The following is a 14,043-nucleotide window of genomic DNA, read 5'->3' as shown; positions in this document are numbered from 1 at the left end:
CAACTTTTTGAGATGGGGGCTGGATTGTGCTGTCACAGTGCCTTCTCTTTTCACTCACAACACCACCCAATTGTCTACATTTTGGAAGGCTCCCATCCCCCAAATGCTTTTTGGCTCTCCGTGAAAGTGTACTTAATTCATCCATTTTACTTGTAATTCACTCACACTCAATGATACATTGTATACTTTACACTGAAAATAATAATTCCCGGTTAGAGACTTTTTGCAGTAGCTGTAAGACATGAGGACATACAGAGAGTGATTGTAATATCAGTAGCCATATTGCTTAAGTTGTACAACACTAAACACATTCTGCAAATGCTTCTTTTGAACTTCTAGGCTAATTTCCAACAGTGTATCACATTCCAAAGTTTCTGGCATCTTGGCAGAATCATACAAACCCTCATTCATGTCTCTTCATGGGACCAACTCCCCTCAAACTCCCACAGCTCAAGCCACGAAATGCTGACAAAATGATTCAAATGGGGAGCCCACAAAATGATTTGCATAAATGACATCTTAACGAGAGAAAAGTAAATATTATAAAGTTTCTATCGTTGGAAATACACATATTCCGCCTCCTCAACATGATACACTTTGCCAGACATTTACAATTATTTGCAGGGAGATCTCGAGACGAGACTCCATGAGAAAAAGGGGTGAGGCACAATTATACGAGGGAGTTTTCGACAGTTTTTGGGAAGATGGTGAAAGATCTCTTCACCCATAAATTTCACAGTGAAAGTTACTTAAAAGGAAAATCAAATAAAGAATTTTCTAGATTAATTACTTGGCAAAATTCATGCCTTTGCCTTCCCGGGAAAATTCCTTGCAACTTCAGTAGAACCCCTCCAGTTAAATACACTCATCACATGAGAAGAATATTTTGGGCCAAGAACTAGAAGGGATAGATAAGTCAGGAGTACTTTGCAGTATGCTTGAATGTGTGCAAGTGGAAAAACATTTTTTTTAGTACATGACTACTCTCATGTGCTTCTGCATTATCGACTTTTCTTTCTGTTGGTTCCTGTCTCGACTATTTTGTACCGCAAGTACAAGCGTTAGGACAGCTTACAGATCATTTGTTATGAAATCAAATTGCAGAATGAGTGCCGAGAATGCAGAAAAAATTTATCAAAAGCATAATCTTTCAGTGTTTTGACATTTTTGCTGTATAGTGATATTATTGATGTAAGAAGTCTACAAAATGTAAATATGATATACGACATCTTGTAAATATAATCACTAAAATATATAAATGTGTTTTATTTTCTGCTTTTCTTACTTATTCGGGTTACAATATTTTGATTTTATTTTATCAGAACAAAAAGAAGATTATGGCGTGGAAAAAATACAGAAAATTGGCGACGCTAAACTCAAATTAATGGAAAAATGATACACAAAACATTGCAGTGCAATGATATTTGTCCAAATTATTGTTTAAAAGGCTATGTTCTATCAATACACGCAGTAAAAATTTGAGAACTATAAGTTTGTTAAATGATGTAATGTAAAAAGCAATAAATTTATTCAATGTTGTTTTATTTAATTTCTCAGCTTTCCCTTAAGAATTTCAAGTCGGGAATGAAATTTTGTTCACTAATATTTTGGCCTCTAACGGAAAACAATTAGGGGAAGTGCTTATAATTTTGGACAGTCTGCATATAAGCATCGATATCCTAAGTTTGAAGTGCCATATTTTCAATACTAATTGACTTTTCTTGTTACTCTCTTTTCAGAAGGATTGTTTAGAAACTTGGCAAGCTATTTATCATCTCATTTTTACTAAAAATTAGTTTTAATACGTTTAAAAATGAATTGATATGTAGAGGTGAATTTGACTCTTATTTTGGACAACTTGGTTATTAATTTTTACAACTTGTCTGTAAATTTGGACAGATAATCCGCCTCAACAGGATGCCCATTGTTCTTCATTTTATGAACCAATCTTACCAAGTCCTCTTCCTGTTCATGTAAGGGAAACGTAGAATGTCACAAGAAGCCCGGAAACTTTCCATATCATTCATTAAAGTGAGTTGACTTCGGTACTCCAAGTACGTGCGGATTCGCTCATTCCCTGCCCTTTCCGGGAGCCTTTCAAGGCATTTCTCACTGCATCTCTTTCGTAGAGATGATGCTCCTTCATTTCTCCAGGCATTTGTCCAACCTAGTCATCACAAAAGCTAAAACTTCACGAAATTTCGTGAGAAAAACACCTGTCCAAAATAAGAATCATCACCTCACTGGTGAATGTCTTAAAAAATTTCCCATTTTTCATACGAAAAATATAATTCACAAGGCAAATCTCACTTCAGGTCAAATGTACAAATCATCAGTAACGTGAATCAACACAATATTCAATGAATATTCAATAATATCACTCAAAAACAGCGAACAAACTTTGTTAGTACTTCACCAAAACTAAATAAGACTGAAGTAAGCCACGAAGTTCTGTCATATTTCTCGTAAGCAATTGCTCACACTGAATTTTCAACAAAGCAATTTCAACTCAAATCATATTCAAATTTTAACGTATTTAGTGTTAAAATATTCCAAAAAGAACAAATATTTAGATAGAATTCATTATTCATCAAATATTGGAATAAAAATCCATCATTTTAATCAATTTATTTTTAGTGTCCAATGTTATCCTCAAAGTGTCCAAAATAAGAAACTGGACAAAATTAGAAGCATTTCCCCTATTTCATTAAACTTTCATACGCGATAAAAGTGCACGAGGCACAAAAAATGTCACTGAATCGTTGAGGATAAATATTTATTTATTTGAGGAAAATATTTGAGCAAGTCTTAAAGAAAAATGGACAAGAAATGACATTTCTTCAGTCATTAGTTATAATATTGGTATGACAGAGTGATTATATTTTATTTAGTCATAAACAATACATTTTACCGTACACGATGACTTGATTAACTCTAAAATAAAAAATTGTTATATTTCGGCTATAAAAATTCCTCATTCACCCGAATATGGGCCTGTTTCATGCGGTTATATAGAAGAAATTTGTAAAGTCTTCGCCATCATTTTCGTATAGATATCAGACATCTCTACTCATTTATGGCGATAAATGCTCCTTGGGATGTACTAAAACAAATGTCTAATAGACAGCTGTCATGACTGTCATTTTTCATTGGTATACAACCACTAGACGTCAGATGTCAATACAGTAGACTCTCGCTCATTCGGCTCCTTTAACATCGGTCTACTTTTCAATTCGGACAGCAGTTAAATTTGAAAAAAAGTTTATTTTTGAAGTTTGATTATAATTTATCGAATGAAGCAAATATGCTCAAATTTGCAATGCTATGTCTTAGTTGTGATTTTGCATTATTAAGGAACTTTTATGAAATTTAGAATTCATATGAGCATGTAAACTTAATCAGTATACAGGTAAACAAAAAATCGTTTCATTTCAAACAATTTGATGCCCGAATTTCTCTCTAATCCGGGTGACATTTCGGTTCCAAATGCCCGAATTTGAGAGAGTCTACTGTATTCTCCTCACGTCGAAAATTTCTACATATCGAAAATTCAAAACACTATACATATAGCTCACCCTATGTACCTCGAGCTACAAAATGATATAAAATTTCATCAAACATTCCTCTGGCGTAATTAGGAGAATTATTTGTAGGATGTAGAGATACAGAGAGTTACTTCAAAGCACCCTGTTAATACTAATTTCAATGGAATTTTAGTGAGAAAGGTTGTTTGTAATGAAAAATTGCATCAAAAAGTCAATTGATAGGGGGATAAACCATGAATAATACCACAAAACCACACCACAATTGCCACTGGAATATTATAGTTGTCACATGATTAATATTACTCATAAATTTAACACTACAGATCAGGATAAGGGGATTCGAAAGGTAAATTATTTCCTAAACTGTTTGCATTCTGAAATTATTTTATATTAATAAATTATTATGCTGTGGCAATCAAATATGAAAAGGGGAAATCTTTCTTGTGAACATTTTGTTTTTGGAACGGGGGTATTCTTATGTGTTACTGCGTTAAGATGCTATTCCAATGAAAAATGCATGCTCTTTTAGCACTTTACTGTTCTCAAGTGCTTCCACGTAATCAACTTTTCTTTGTATTGGTTCCTGTCACGACTGTTTGGTGGTTTTAGAACACAGCAAGGGATGAGGGAAACAGTCGAGACAGGAACCAACACAAAGAAAAGTCGATAATGTAGAATCACTTGAGAACAGTAAAGTGCTAAAATATTTGCTATTTGCGTAGGGTCCTGTCACGACTGTTTATCTCAGTCTCCGTCGAGTTCTAAAACCCCTAAATAGTAGTGACAGAAACCAATTAAAAGAGAAGTCGTTTACGCAGAAGCACATGAGGACAGTCATGTACTAAAAAAACCTGTTCAGGAAAAAGATTTGAAAGGCTGATTGTTTCACTTCCCTGTTCGTGAGAAATTCATATGACTTGACAATAATTTTATGGTATTGGTGTATGATTTCGAGAACATTATGGTATTGAATATTAGTGCACTGTGCAAATAATTTTAAAAAGTTACGGCATTTATTTTAGACGACGATTATTTTAGCATTCTTTGGAAATAATTTTTAGTACACTCACTGTGGGATTGCCTATATGACGAATAGAATTTATTTCAAATACAGTGGGATTCATTTCAGAACAATATCTGATGGATTTGTGCAACGTCATTGTGGCCTCGGTTCTAGAAATTATGGGATTGCCTATTAAAAAGCAATCATAATTTTTAAATGCATTGTGGGATTGGTTTATGTAATATTTACGTAAAATAGGCAATAATAATATAACGCATAGAGGTATTGATTTCAGTGTATTATGAGATTGTGTCAAACACGTATTTTGCTTTTAGAACAGTATGAGATTGTCTTTAGGGTCTTGGGATTGACTTTTTTCTTATGGATTTTATTTTATTTAATTTTTTGAATTTCATATTCCAAAGTTAATGGCAAATTTCTCATAAATTTAAGACATTTTGGGATTGAGATAATATGGTATTGAATTTATATCACTGCACTGTTTCCTCTGAAGAACTATATCTTATTGATTAACACGACATTGTTGGATTCATTCTAGAATATCCTGGGGATTAATCATGAAGTAATTTAAATCATAAACTTGAATAATTTTAAGACATTATGGGATTAGTTTTTAATACATAGTGGAGTTGATTTAGGGATATTGTGGAATTGTTTTATAGAGTGTGGTATTGCTTTGAGAATCTTAGGATTATTTTTAGGATTTGTTTAATTGTTTAGGATTGATTTTAAGACATTGTGGGATATCAAGAACACTGTGGTATTGATTTACCAGAAAATTAATTCTATTCTAAACTTCTTCTAAATTTAAGATATTGTCGGATTGGGATAATTGTGGGATTGATTTTATGGTACTGGTTGAAATTAAGAACTAGGGGAAAGTCGTCTGCCTTTAAATGCAGCAGCCTTCAAATGTTGCGATTTTTTCGTTGTTCTCAAAAGCATAAATTATATGCTATTAACTATTAGGTAGATATCCATCATCCTCACAAATCATCAAAAAATGGAGAGCCTAGCTCCTATTTCCTAGATGCCAGATAAAAAAAAATGAAAATGAGCTCTAAACTCTAAATAAAATCCATTTTGTGGATTCTTCAGAAAAAAATCTTAAATTTGGAACTCCATTTTTCGTTTGAAGGCAGACGACTTTCCCCTATATCTTATTGCATTTTATAACATATTGGCATTGATTTCAAAATATTATGGGATTGCTAATTATAGAAAACTGACATTAATTTTAAGACATTATGGAATTCGAATGCATAGTGGGAATGATTTTAGGATAATGTGGAATTGTTTCCTACAAACTATTATTACTTTTTACATGCTATAGGACTATTTTTAGGATATTCTTGAATTGTTTTTAGAGCATAGTGGGATTGATTTTATGGGATTCTTTTCTATTTATTTCTCAGAAAATGAATTTTAATTCAAATTTCTCCTAAATTTAAGACACTGTCGGATTGAGATAATTATGGGATTGAATTTATGGAACTGATTGCAATGAAAACCATATCTTTTTGCATTTTACAACGCATTGTGACATTGATTTCAGAATATTATGGGATTGCTCATTTTGGGATATTGTGGGATTGCTTTCTAGAAAGTGGTATTGCTCTCAGGATATTACAGAAATATTATTAGTACATTATGGGATTAATTTTAGGATGTTATGGGATTGTTTTTAGAGCATAGTGGGATTGATTTTAGGACATTGTGGGATTGTTTTCTAGAACACTGTGGTATTTATTTTTCACTAAATGAATTTTATTCCAAATTTCTCCTAAATTTAGGACACTGTCGGAGTGGAACAATAATTATGGGATTGATTTTACTGCACTGCCACTGACTGAAACAAATAACTATATCTTATTACAATTTACAACATACTGGCATTAATTTCAGAATATTATGGGATTGCTTATAATAGAGTAGGGATATTAATTTTAAGACATTATGGCATTCGATTTTAATGCATTATGGGATTAATTTTGGGATATTGTGGGATTGCTTTCTAGAATGTGGTATTGCTCTGAGGATATTACAGGATTATTTTAAGGATATTATATGATTGTTTTTAGATCATAGTGGAATTGATTTTAGAACATTGTGGGATTCTTTTCAAGAACCTTGTCGTATTGACTTTCCAGAAAAAAAGAATTTTATTCCAAAATTCTCCTAAATTTAGGATACCATAGGAATGGAACAATTATGTGATTGAATTTATAGCACTAACTGAAAGAAATAACTATATCTTATTGTATTTCACAGCATATTGGCACTACTTCCGGAATATTATGGGATTGTACATTATAGAACACCGACGCTAATATTAAGACATTATGAGATTCGATTGTAATGCATAGTGGGATTGCTTTCTATAATGTGGTATTGCTTTTAGCATGTTTAAGACATTATGAGAATATTTTCTAAATATATTTATGGGATTCCTTTTCTAAAACATTGTGGTATTGATTTCGCTTTCTTCTATCTTTATTCAGACTTCAGATTAAAAAAATATTGGCAAATTTCTTCTAAGTTTAAGATATTTTGGGATTGGGATTGAGTCTGAGTATCAGTAATACCAGAATCTTCTCATTCACCTAGTAGGACAGAATTAATATGTTTTAGAACCCCATGTATGCTACCACCCCTAAAATGCATAGTTAAATATCCGTTGGCATTAACGTTTTGCGGAAGATTTTATTGTGGTCGAACAAGAGACGATTTAATTGGCATTGGATCTCATGAAATGTGCCATCAATTGACAATAAAATGGGCGGAATTGCCATCCCTCTGCGGCGAGATACTAGGAATAATAACTCCGAAGGAAACACAAAAGCCACAATCAATCGCTTGGGAGAGTGTGATTGAATTGCGAAGGATGACTCCTTCTGGATGGGAAATAACTACCAACAGCTCTCTGGGAAAATTCAATGGAAGCTTCTCTGCTCCAGTGTCAAGTGCGGATCGATGGGGAGGAAAATAATTTGAAAACACACCCAAAAGCTCCATAGCGATGGGAATCATTAGCGATGTGAATGTTATTGGTGACGCATTTGAACCACCGGACATTATTACAGTTGAATGTGATTGGAATTGTGTAGTCAATAGATGCAGCATGAATAAATTTTCCGAGGGTGACAATAATGCATCAAATTGGCGGGAGTAAATGATTTAATGAGGCATGGAACTTTGCTACTCACCCGCTTGTTGTCCCGAAACTTTAGCCATCCCGATACTATCGTCTGGTCCGGCTGACATGACAGTTCACCATCTGCATCTTCAGCAGGAGCAATCCTCGATGGAGATCCATCATCCACGAGGGCAGATTTGCTCATGACACCACTAAAGAGAGCTACAGAGTCTCCAGCGCTTTTTCTATTGAGAATAGGGGAGGAGAAAGCGCCAGGTTCTCCAAGAACTCCCTTCATCGGTGACGAATAAACTTCACGACGTCGAACTCCTGAGCACTCATCACAGGACACCTTCCTCCTGGAGCCATCGGAGTCAACTCGACGCCTGGCCACAGGAGTGCCCATGGTCGGAGTGTCTTGGTGACGTCTTCCTGCACATCCTCCACTGAACTTTCTTCCAACGGATGGAGAACACTCAGCTGAGGAATTTATCTCATCTTCGCGCTTCCGTACCCCTAGACAGGGCTTATCCCGGATCACTCCTTCAAGCTTGTCCAGGCGCCGATGTGGAAGAGGCGACGACTTGGCACTCTGACTACCACTCTCCAGAAGTGCTCGATGATGTGGCTCTAGCCTCCGGACAATATTGGGAGTCGTCTTGCAGGACTCTGAATTGTGGAGCAAATTGGCCAGGTCATTGAGGTCCCGACGCCTCGGTGGCGTTGTGATTGGATGATCCATCCTGGGATTCTGGAAGAGAAACAGATTATTTTAGAAAAATGATCATGTTTTACCACTTTACTGTTCTCAAGTGCTTCTGCATTATCGACATTTCTTTGTATTGGTTCGCGTCATGACTATTTTGTGGTTTTTGAAGACAGCGAAGGCTGGGAAAACAGTCAAGACAGGAACCTAACTAATAAAAACCATGGTAAATTTGAGAATTTTTGATTAATTCAATCATTGTATGTATAGATGGTAAAATTTCAGAAATTTCACGATAGTCGCCATCTACAATAGGCGGAAAAACGTGAAATTTCTTGAAATTTGCTATCTCTAATTGTAAGCAAGCTTGAAAAAAATACCAATGCACTTTTTTCAAATTTTTCTGACGCCTGATCTTAAAAGAACCGAATTAAGGTAAAGGAAGTGTGAATAATTTAAGTATAAAAAATATTTTTATTCTAATTTTAATTCATTCAAAGCTATCTGAGTAAAAGAAGATCTTTGATAATGCTTTATATGATTATCTATAATGAGCCGAGACACACTTAAGAGAATTATAACTGGCAACATGTATGTTCTATTTCAGGATCAAACCACCAGTAGAGATTTTTCAAAGCCTCAAAAGACAATGGAGCACATTTTAAATTCAAACTATTCTATTCACCGGTGTGTCATACAAAATTTACAGTAGTGGTTCGTTCCTGAGTTGAAATCTCCCTAAAGTCGATTAAAATTCCTCCAAATGTGTCTTGGATAAAATTAGGGCTCGGAAAGGTTTTCCATTTTACTTCGAAATACCTTAAAGTTCGGTTACACGGTGTTTCACAGACAAAAGTTTGAAATGATAAGGATTCTCTAAGTCTAAACGAAACACATCTGTCCACCCTTCATTTTTTTTCAGTAAATCTTCATGATTGAATCCATTTAATCCAACAGGGCCCCTCATATTGAATTGGATTGGATTTAGCCTGTCCCATTTGTTCTAAGAATTTTAGAGCGCACGAAACAGAATTCGGAGTAACATTTGACTTTCAATATACCTAACTTAATTTTATGATTTTTGGTGGTAAAGCTACAGAACCATAGTATTTTTATGGCGTACGAAGCTGACTGCTGAAACATTCCATAACTACTCGACTTTATTTATCGGGAAACTTTTGATTCGAAACTGCAATTTCGAAATAAAAATATCTCATTTAGCTTTCTAGCAGTTTAATTTTACTATCTTCAGGCACACAAAATATTGCACTGAGCTTTCTCACAATGACAATTGCCTACCTTATAGCGCACACAAATAACTCTTTTCGAAAACTCAATCAGCAGTGTTCGAAGATTTCGAACATCTAATTTTTGAAGGAATCAGCTGTTTTTTTTTCTATAAAAGTGCTATTTATCAATGCAGTTTTCTTAAGTTTCCACGATTTTCACAAATGCGACTTGCACAGTATTGGAAAGTCTGTTAATATAGGTATGAATACACATGAAATACACATAATTTTAGGATGAGCCTGAATGAACGACACCCAAAAGATATTGAACAAGATTGATCAACAGAGATCTGTAAAAAGAATCGACCGACCTACCATCGAATTGAAAAATTCGTTACGATTTAAAAACAAAAATTTTGAAAACTCTGTTATAATTGTGTGTATGATTCATAGGATTTGATCAACAAATTCCGATGCTCACCGAAAGGACAGATTGTCCTAAAAACCTAGTTCAGTTACACCACCGTCGGCTATCCCTTTATATGAAGTGGTAGCCATAACAATAGCTTCTCAATCTGTTTGTGCAGCTAAATTATATCACGATAGGCTCAATTTTATTTAAAAATAGCTGAAAAATCTCAATTTCAAAGGTGCCCCACTTTCCCCTATGTAGACAATCTTTCATTTTAATTGATAATTCTTAAAATAATAATTCTTCACAAATCCTGATAGAATTGACAGGATTAGATTTTCGAAGAAATTTCGGACATAGTGTACGAAAAACTGATTTTATGCGCCAAAAGATAGGCTATATAAAAAGAATGTCTGATTGAAGCATTTTTATTTGGAAAAGGAGACTTAAGGTCAGAATACCCGTGTCTGAATAGGCCTTTATGGTAAAATCTACATCCTAAAAAAAATCAGATGAGTATTCCCAAAGTAGAAGGACAGTAGAAGAAGTTTTTTGTCCCTCCTCCTGTTTCCTGTTTTTTTTTTCATCTCTGCATTGTGATTGATTTGAATAAGCATTGGAGGTGAAACCTTTTCGGATAGCCTCGGGGAAGACAAGCAAAGAAAATTCAAAAATAAAATCACGTTTTCAATAGATGTTTTCCCCGGAAAGTGTGAAAAATTTTCCAAAGGTATTTCCACGGGTCGGATATTTTTGATTGAATACAAAACAGCTCGGTTTTCTATTATCCACCCCGTACCACAAGAATATTGAAACAGGGTGTATTCATCACACGCCACAATTTGATATTATTATTTAGCTGTTAAACCACACAATAAACAATGAGAAAATCCCCAATGTGTACCATTCCGCTAAAAGGGATAATACCCAAGCGAAATGCATACACATTTTGGTTGGGACGAAAATAGAGACACCCACTAACATTTTGACAGTGATAGGACGATAGGAGTTGTGTGAAACAGGGCCCAATGGGGTAGCAATAAGCGTCAATATCTCAATTTGTACATGAAGGGTAGAGGCATATATGTTCAATAATTTCCACTCCCAAAAAGCCCAAATGAATGGCATGCAGAAGCTTTCCTAGAAAGCCAAAGTATCCCAGTGAAATGGTGTTGTGTCCTGACAAACTGCATGCATTCACAGAAGCTGTAATTATGACGATTATGATACATCAAAAGCTCCCCTGTAGTCAATTCCAGAGCCCCATTCCCCCATTGCAAAATCCACCCAGCTTACATCCAACTCCTGCTAATACATAATGTGTTTGCTTATAATTTTAAATGATCATGCAATTTGCAAATTGATGGCATAACTCTCAACCCCCTCATGGGGGGCTGTTGTCAGGGGTGCATTTATGAATTATTAATATTTTTGTAGGGTTTACAGCCAAATGAAAATTCTGTTAGAGATGTTACCTCTACCATGAAGAATTCACAAGACTCCACTTTTGCAGCACTTCTTTTGCCTCCCCCCCCCAGCCAGCCCATCCCCAACAGGAAAATTTGTGGTAGCAATTTATTTATATTTACCCAAAAAAAGCCCACACCCAATTTTTCTGCATCGCCAAAGAATTTTCCAACCATGAAAACCAACGGTAAAAAAGGGAGAAAATGCTGGGTGCAGAAAAATAACTCTCTTTTTCAAATGAAATTTTCATGATGGAAATTTCGAATGAGATTCCACAGAGTGTGTGAATACTTTTTCTATGCAATTCACAAAATGTTGTGTTATTTGTCTTCGTGTCATTGTGTCCAAAATGCTGAACGTGAGAGCAATGCAAGAGTCTTCAGACAGACATAAATCTCAATACAAGTCCATGGGAAAAGCAAGAATTAGGTTAAAATGAATTTGAAGAAAAAAAAAGCCTTGAAAAATTACATTAAAAGGCTCATTTATACGATGGTTTTTTTGTTCGAAATATCCATTTCGAAACACCTTGATGGGATTTTCGAAAATACTTTCAGTGAAAGCTTCATAAAGCTCTTTTCAAGATCAAGGCCCATTCGATGCTGGATGGCCTACAATTTGGCCTTGTTTTGTTAAATATTGATTCATTAACGATACTCCTAAAATTCGAAAAACTGATATTCGCCCTATACGGTAACGACAAAAAATTTTCGAACATTTAAAGGACATTTATTCCTTTTTTACTTCTGGATATTTCTTTAAAGGTTTCGGCCAAAATTCCGAATTCCAAAATCACGATTGCCAAAATTTCCTAGTAACAGTGACATCCTAGAACTACACAATGATTCCCTAGAAGCAGTGTTCAGAAGTCGATCTCTTCAGGATATCGACCCATTCTTTCCGTACAGAAGTAGATCTTGAAAAATTCGAAAATCTATTTGAAGATCCAAAAAAGAGACTTTGAGCCCGATCACAAGTAGATTTTGATTCTCCAATAATGTCTCGGATAAAAGGTAAATGGAACTCTATTTGCACAAAAAGTCGTTGAAGTTCGAATAATTCATATTCAATTTCGAATTTTCATACTAAATTTTCGAACAAGTTGGGGAAAATTTATCAAATATCACACTAAAAAGCTGACAAAAGAGTTACTCAGTGATTATGGAGTGATTACATAATGGGACAGGAACAGTAAACGTCGTTGTTCTGTTTTTTTCCTCACAGTGTAGACCGTCACATTTTGACACTAGAGCACTTCGAAATTCGAACAGGACGTAACTTCCGCCACCTTACGAAAGTATTAAGAAGTAAGAAAGTCTCTTTTTTGGATCTTCAAATAGATTTTCGAATTTTTCAAGATCTACTTCTGTACGGAAAGTTTCTTGCTTTTTGATAATTCCGTAAGGTGGCTGAGGTACATCCTGTTCGAATTACGAAGTGTTCAAGTGTGAAAATGTGTCGGTCTTCACATTGTTGTGAGGAAATAAAAAGAACAACGACGCTTACTGTTCTTGTCACATTATTTAATCACTCCATAAATCACTGAGTAACTTTTGAAAGCTTTTTAGTGTGATATTTGATAAATTTTCCCCATCTTGTCCGAAAGTTTAGTATGAAAATTCGAAATTGAATTTGAATTTTTCGAACTTCAACGATTTTTTGTGCAAATAGAGTTACATTTACCTTTTATCCAAGACACTATTAGAGAATCAAAATCTACTTCTGTTTGAGCTCATTCCGGATTTTGGTCCTTCTGGATTTTGACCAATTCGATATTTTCGCTTTTGAAATTTTGACCGGAAACAGTTTTTAAAATGATAATGGCAATATTTTCATTCACAGTATTCTTTCTTCTGAAGTTATTCAGATTCAAATATTTTGATTTAAAGCAAGTGTCTTTCAACTATTAATTTGAAAAAAATCGTTTTTTTTGAGAGGTCTTCAGATTCCAAACGATTTTAAAATAACTCTAACAGGTTATGATCGATAAATTTTTAAAATTTCTGTTAAGTAACTTTTTATTAAATTCATTTGGCAATACTTGTATATTATTGTAAGCAAATTGTTCATACAATCTTTGAATTACTTTATCTTAGCTGACATGTAAACAATTATTTGATCCTATAACTATCCCTAATTGACAAAAGCTTTGAATGCTTTGAGTGCTTAGTTATGGCCTCTACACATTGGGAGTAATTTTTGTCAAAAATTGCTTTTTTGAAGGAAATCCCCTGCAGCGTTGTAGGGGGAAACGTCAAATTTCTGTCAAAAACGCAATTTTTGTCGAAAATAGCTCCCAATGTGTAGACACCTTTAGACACAAATCTCTTAATTATAGAAAGCAACGGGAGTTAAATATATTACGGGATTAATTCATTTAATTTGAACTTGATTAGCAGCATTATTGGAGAAGTAGAAAAAATAGCTAATACTATTATTTTAAGTGTTTGCAATGAAATTTACTACTTTAAATGTAAAATAAAGGAATTTCTTCAAAATTAAGAATTATGTAGGGGCACTGGGG

At 34.4% G+C, this 14,043-nt stretch overlaps 1 protein-coding gene across 1 annotated transcript in view; it reads right to left on the bottom strand.

Annotated features, from left to right (window-relative positions):
• Positions 1-14,043, bottom strand: part of LOC129803618 (uncharacterized) — a 477,859-nt gene that overhangs the window by 417,948 nt on the left and 45,868 nt on the right. Inside the window, exon 2 of the mRNA XM_055850319.1 lies at positions 7,776-8,456. Coding sequence (XP_055706294.1) covers positions 7,776-8,447 — 672 coding nt within the window. The 5' untranslated portion in view covers positions 8,448-8,456. The remainder of the gene's footprint in view (positions 1-7,775; positions 8,457-14,043) is intronic.

Source organism: Phlebotomus papatasi, chromosome 2, assembly GCF_024763615.1.
Source record: "Phlebotomus papatasi isolate M1 chromosome 2, Ppap_2.1, whole genome shotgun sequence".
In the NCBI taxonomy this organism is placed as follows: Eukaryota; Metazoa; Arthropoda; class Insecta; order Diptera; family Psychodidae; genus Phlebotomus; species Phlebotomus papatasi.
This window is presented reverse-complemented; position numbering and strand designations above follow the sequence as displayed.